Source organism: Salmo salar, chromosome 21 (assembly GCF_965601325.2).
Source record: "Salmo salar chromosome 21, fSalSal1, whole genome shotgun sequence".
In the NCBI taxonomy this organism is placed as follows: Eukaryota; Metazoa; Chordata; class Actinopteri; order Salmoniformes; family Salmonidae; genus Salmo; species Salmo salar.
In genome coordinates, this window is record NC_138311.1 from 29,300,726 (window position 1) to 29,307,668 (window position 6,943).

Here is a 6,943-nt window from a genome sequence, read left to right on the forward strand (position 1 = left end):
CCCACTGCACTGAGGCTAGGAAACACTGTCACCACCGATAAATCCACGATAATCGAGAATTTCAATAAGCATTTCTTTACGGCTGGCCATGCTTTCCTCCTGGCTACCCCAACCCCGGCCAACAGCTCCGCACCCACCGCAGCTACTTGCCCAAGCCTCCCTAGCTTCTCCTTCACTCAAATCCAGATAGCAGATGTTCTGAAAGAGCTGCAAAACCTGGACCCGTACAAATGAGCTGGGCTAGACAATCTGGACCCTCTCTTTCTAAAATTATCCGCCGCCATTGTTGCAACCCCTATTACTAGTCTGTTCAACCTGTCTTTCGTATCGTCCGAGATCCCTAAAGATTGGAAAGCTGCAGCGGTCATCCCCCTCTTCAAAGGGGGTGACACTCTAGACCCAAACTGTTACAGACCTATATCCATCCTGCCCTAACTTTCTAAAGTCTTCGAAAGCCAAGTTAACAAACAGATCACTGACCATTTCAAATACCACCGTACCTTCTCTGCTATGCAATCCAGTTTCCGAGCTGATCACAGGTGCACCTCAGCCACGCTCAAGGCACTAAACGATATCATAACCGCCATCGATAAAAGACAGTACTGTGCAGCCGTCTTCATCGACCTGGCCAAGGCTTTCGACTGTCAATCACCATATTCTTATCGGCAGTCTCAACTGCCTTGGTTTCTCAAATGACTGCCTCGCCTGGTTCACCAATTACTTCTCACATAGAGTTCATTGTGTCAAATCGGAGGGCCTGTTGTCCGGGCCTCTGGCAGTCTCTATGGGGGTGCCACAGGGTTCAATTCTTGGGCTGACTCTTTTCTCTGTATACATCAATGATGTTGCTCTTGCTGCTGGTGAGTCTCTGATCCACCTCTACGCAGACGACACCATTCTGTATACTTCTGGCCCTTCTTTGGACACTGTGTTAACTACCCTCCAGACGAGCTTCAATGCCATACAACTCTCCTTCCATGGCCTCCAACTGCTCTTAAATACAAGTAAAACTAAACGCATGCTCTTCAACCGATCGCTGCCTGCACCTGCCCGCCTGTCCAGCATCACTACTCTGGACGGTTCTGACTTAGAATATGTGGACAACTACAAATACCTAGGGCATCCCCGGCCACGTCCTCAGAGCATGCGCAGACCAGCTGGCTGGCGTGTTTACAGACATATTCAATCAATCCTTATCCCAGTCTGCTGTCCCCACATGCTTCAAGAGGGCCACCATTGTTCCTGTTCCCAAGAAAGCTAAGGTAACTGAGCTAAATGACTACCGCCCTGTAGCACTCACTTCCGTCATCATAAAGTGCTTTGAGAGACTAGTCAAGGACCATATCACCTCCACCCCTACCTGACACCCTAGACCCACTCCAATTTGCTTACCGCCACAATAGATCCACAGACGACGCAATCGCCATCACACTGCACACTGCCCTAACCCATCTGGACAAGAGGAATACCTATGTAAGAATGCTGTTCATCGATTACAGCTCAGCATTTAACACCATAGTACCCTCCAAACTCGTCATTAAGCTCGAGACCCTGGGTCTCGACCCCGCCCTGTGCAACTGGGTCCTTGACTTCCTGACGGGCTGCCCCCAGGTGGTGAGGGTGGGTAACAACATCTCCACCCCGCTGATCCTCAACACTGGGTCCCCACAATGGTGCGTTCTCAGCCCTCTACTGTACTCCCTGTTCACCCATGACTGCGTGGCCATGCACGCCTCCAACTCAATCATCAAGTTTGCAGACGACACTACAGTGGTAGGCTTGATTACCAACAACAACGAGACGGCCTACAGGGAGGAGGTGAGGGCCCTCGGAGTGTCGTGTCAGGAAAATAACCTCACACTCAATGTCAACAAAACAAAGGAGATGATCGTGGACTTCAGGAAACAGCAGAGGGAGCAGCCCCCTATCTACATTGACGGGACAGTAGTGGAGAGGGTGGAGAGTGTTAAGTTCCTCGGCGTACACATCACGGACACTCTGAAATGGTCCACCCACACAGACAGCGTGGTGAAGAAGGCGCAGCAGCGCCTCTTCAACCTCAGGAGGCTGAAGAAATTCGGCTTGTCACCAAAAACACTCACAAACTTTTACAAATGCACAATCGAGAGCATCCTGTCAGGCTGTATCACCGCCTGGTACGGCAGCTGCTCCGCTCATAACCGGAAGGCTCTCCAGAGGGTAGTGAGGTCTGCACAACGTATCACCGGGTGCAAACTACCTGCCTTCCAGGATACCTACACCACCCGATGTCACAGGAAGGCCAAAAAGATCATCAAGGACAACAACCACCCGAGCCACTGCCTGTTCACCACGCTATCATCCAGAAGGCGAGGTCAGTACAGGTGCATCAAAGCGGGGACCGAGAGACTGAAAAACAGCTTCTATCTCAAGGCCATCAGACTGTTAAACAGCCATCACTAACATTGAGTGGCTGCTGCCAACATACCGACTCAACTCCACCCACTTTAATAATGGTAAAATTGATGTAATCAATTTATCACTAGCCACTTTATATTATATAATGTTTACTTACCCTACATTACTTATCTCTTATGTATATACTGTACGCTATACCATCTACTGCATCTTGCCATCTGATATAATTAAATGTATCACTAGCCACTTTAAACAATGCCACTTTATATAATGTTCTCATACCCTACATTGCTCATCTCATATGTATATACTGTACGCTATACCATCTACTGCATCTTGCCATCTTGATGTAATGTATCACTAGCCACTTTAAACAATGTCACTTCATATAATGTTTTCATACCCTGCATTGCTCATCTCATATGTATATACTGTACTCTATACCATCTACTGCATCTTGCCTATGCCGTTCGGCCATCACTCATTTATACATTTTTATGTACATATTCGTATTCATTACTTTACACTTGTGTGTATAAGGTAGTTGTTGTGAAATTGTTAGGTTATATTACTATATTACTGCATGGTCGGAACTAGAAGCACAAGCATTTCGCTACACTTGCATTAACACCTGCTAACCATGTGTATGTGACAAATACATTTGATTTGATTTTGTCTGGTTAGACTGTAAACTCTCCTTCCAGACTCACATCAAACATCTCCAATCCAAAGTTAAATCTAGAATTGGCTTCCTATTTCGCAGCAAAGCATCTTTCACTCATGCTGCCAAACATACCCTCGTAAAACTGACCATCCTACCGATCCTCGACTTCGGCGATGTCATTTACAAAATAGCCTCCAATACCCTACTCAATAAATTGGATGCAGTCTATCACAGTGCCATCCGTTTTGTCACCAAAGCCCCATATACTACCCACCACTGCGACCTGTACGCTCTCGTTGGCTGGCCTTCGCTTCATACTTGTCACCAAACCCACTGGCTCCAGGTCATCTACAAGACCCTGCTAGGTAAAGTTCCCCCTTATCTCAGCTCGCTGGTCACCATAGCAGCACCCACCTGTAACACGCGCTCCAGCAGGTATATCTCTCTGGTCACCCCCAAAGCCAATTCCTCCTTCGTCCGCCTCTCCTTCCAGTTCTCTGCTGCCAATGACTGGAACGAACTACAAAAATCTCTAAAACTGGAAACACTTGTCTCCCTCACTAGCTTTAAGCACCAGCTGTCAGAGGAGCTCACAGATTACTGCACCTGTACATAGCCCATCTATAATTTAGCCCAAACAATTACCTCGTCCCCTACTGTATTTATTTAGCTCCTTTGCACCCCATTATTTCTATTTCACACTTTCTTCCACTGCAAATCTACCATTCCAGTGTTTTACTTGCTATATTGTATTTACTTCGCCACCATGGCCTTTTTTGCCTTTACCTCCCTTATCGCACCTCATTTGCTCACTTTGTATATAGACTTATTTTTCTACTATATTATTGACTGTATGTTTGTTTTACTCCATGTGTAACTCTGTGTTGTTGTATGTGTAAAACAGCTTGCTTTATCTTGGCCAGGTCGCAATTGTAAATGTGAACTTATTCTCAACTTGCCTACCCAGTTAAATAAAGGTGAAATAAAATAAATTTAAAAAGTTGAGTGCTTTTTGGCAATACACTGTATATGTATGTGTTCCAGAGAAGATACCCACAGTAGCTATTATAACTGAGTACTGGCAGTGTCTGCTGTGGCAGGTGGGAAGGTGCAAGTTACCTGAAAAAATATCTAATCTCTCATTGTTGTAATTTCTCTCCCCAATGTTAATCTCAAAGTGCACCACATTCATGCATTTTACTGATGAAATTCCCTTTTCTTTTTTGACATGGGAGATTGCCCCCGGACCCTCCTACTGGCTTTGGGTTAAGCCCCAAATATCTTCAAATCCTAGAAACACCCTTGCAATTTCAACTGCCCCCTTAGTCACTTTATCCTGGCGCTGGGTTGATCTGGAGAGATCAGTAATCGGTTAGCATTATTCTGGTGATCTGATGGACTAGACACTTTGAAAAATCTGCAAATGATGAGGCAAATCAGATTGACCCACTTGCCACGATGCTGGTTTGCGTGGCTGCCAGCCCTGCCCCTCTTCCCCACGTCACAGTGCTCCCTCCCCACAGAAACCAGGGTGTCACTCTATGCCTGAGAATCTCAGCAAGGACACAGAAGGAAAAGCCTGCCTGTCCTTTCAGACCTAGCATCGAGTCAATGTGCTTAACAATGAGACTGCTAGGTTAGTTTAAAATTGGTTTTATTCAAAAGGCTGGCAAGTTAGTTAGATGATTAAAAATGGTAGACTTACTGCTGACTTTCATAGAGCCAAAAGCCGAGGGCTGCGGCACTGGTTTGCAGCTCTCTGCGAAGGAGGTGGTTCTGGGCCGACCAGACATGATCCAATCCCCGAATCAAATACTGTAGGCTACGTGAGTGTAGATGTCTTGGTAGGTTTATCTTTCTAAACCTTTGCATCCAAAGAATAACAGTTCCTTAATCTGAATGTTTGATTATTCACAATATGATTTTTTAAATCAACTCCTCTGTCCACGAGCCTTGACAGCCGTTATTTAGTCTATCAATCACCCTTTTTCGTCCACTAACAGTAATTCAAAGCATCCTATTTCCCATTGAGCCCTCGTTTTCCTTCAGTTGTTAGGCCTTGGAGACACGTCTTCCAACTAAAATAATCATGAAGCTGGCCTCCGAATAAACCCACTGCACTGCTGGTTTGATTTCTCTAACGTGGTCACAGTTGAACACAAAATGACAAAAGTGAGAAGATCAGACATGGGGAATGGTTGCTGTATATTCCTATAGATGCAGGGCCATGCAGTTCCTCTTTATATTCCGATGTGAAGACTCAATGACCCGACCGCCATGGCTGCTCGCTCTCCTACCCTACGGACGATTCAAACGGAAAAATCTGCCAGTTGCCCAATCAATACGTGAACGATTTCTACGGCCCTTCAAATTTGTCCCAACTCCATACACGGCGACGTCCAAATACGGATCTTCTAGTATCGGGTCTTGAGGAAACCCTGTGCGTTTCGTTCTTCGGGAAGTGGCAGTCCAAGCCTGAAATTCTTCTTTATTCCTTCCTCCTCAGCTCGCTGTCTTTGTCACTACGGACCTTTGTAACGCTATTTGCGTAAATTGTGAGCCTTGGTTTTATGTGTAGATGCGCGTGGCGACAGGGTTACGCAAATAAACCACTGTAGAGAATCTGAGAATTGTGCACGCGCAAGGGTGAATCTAGGGTAGCCGATTCAGCCAATCCGAAGCGTATCCCTTGGCGATGGGCAGATAGCCCGTACTGTAGACCAATAAGGACGCTGTTCTTGTAAAACACATGGCATAATGTCCCTGACACCGTCCCTGGTGTTCAGAGGCTCGTGTCCGTGCGTTATGGGCACTGGGGAAATGGGCGGGTGTAGTCAGAGGGATTGATAGCAGTCTCAGCCAATCCAACTCAGGGACACACTACTTGCACCAATGGCTAAACCGCTGCTACCGACAGTGCACCGGTAGCATTTTTGCAATGCGGGGATTCGATTAATCTCAACCAGACGCCCGAGAGATGAGCACCGTTAAAAGTTGATTGCATTTGATTTGGAACCGGGCTACCTCCCGGGCGTGAGCGAACAACGAAGTCGGAACAAAACAGAAGTGCTGAAGCACAAGCAAAGTAATGAGTAGGATTTTGTGTTTTTCCATGCAAAAGTTAATGCTTTTGATAAAAGCGCTTTATCTTCCTTCCCAATGAAAACTAGTTAGAAAATGCTAACATTATTTGATGGAAAACATATGTTTTATGTTTCTGGAGGATTCACCATGCTGCATTGTTGACAAAATGACCGAGCAGGTGCAGATTACTGTTGGATTTGAGAAGGGTGCTCCTTCCTCCCCGTTTTCGCAAGATGACATGACTGGTTGGGCCAACGTAAAAGATCTCCCTCACTGTTGCTATGTCAACTCTTGTAATCTACCCAATAGCATGAGGTAGGCAACAACTGATACTTTTAAACACAACCCATGACAGTCAAATGAGAGTGGTTCCATTTTACTCTCAGTTGATACTAAAACATTTCTCTAATATGTGTGTGTGTGCGAGCGTGTGTGTGTGCCAGCCAGAGGAAAGATTAAACAGCAGTAATTATGCCGATAAAAGACAACACTCACACACAGCAATTAGACCTGCTCTGGGTCTGACTGGGCCACCTGCAGAAACACACAGACACACACACACACACACACACACACACACACACACACACACACACACACACACACCCACACACACACACACACACACACACACTGTATCTCCCTCCCTCTCTGCATCTCTCTCTGACTGGGTGTGCAGATTTTCCAGCTGTGGGTATTGATTTCCACACATAATGTTTGTCATTGTGTGTGTGTGTGTGTGTGTGTGTAGTTGGAGGGTAAGGGATCATTGGCTATTATTATGTCATTACAATGTCA

General features: G+C 46.0%; 1 protein-coding gene across 2 annotated transcripts in view; it reads right to left on the reverse strand.

Moving 5' to 3' along the window:
* Window positions 1-5,636, reverse strand: part of LOC106582120 (glycogen synthase kinase-3 beta) — a 38,891-nt gene extending 33,255 nt beyond the window's left edge. Inside the window, exon 1 of one of the 2 annotated variants that reach the window (XM_014164873.3) lies at window positions 4,767-5,636. In XM_014164873.3, coding sequence (XP_014020348.1) covers window positions 4,767-4,854 — 88 coding nt within the window. In that variant the 5' untranslated portion in view covers window positions 4,855-5,636. The remainder of the gene's footprint in view (window positions 1-4,766) is intronic. The other variant, XM_014164874.3, reaches the window with a different exon arrangement.
* Window positions 5,637-6,943: the final 1,307 nt, after the last annotated feature.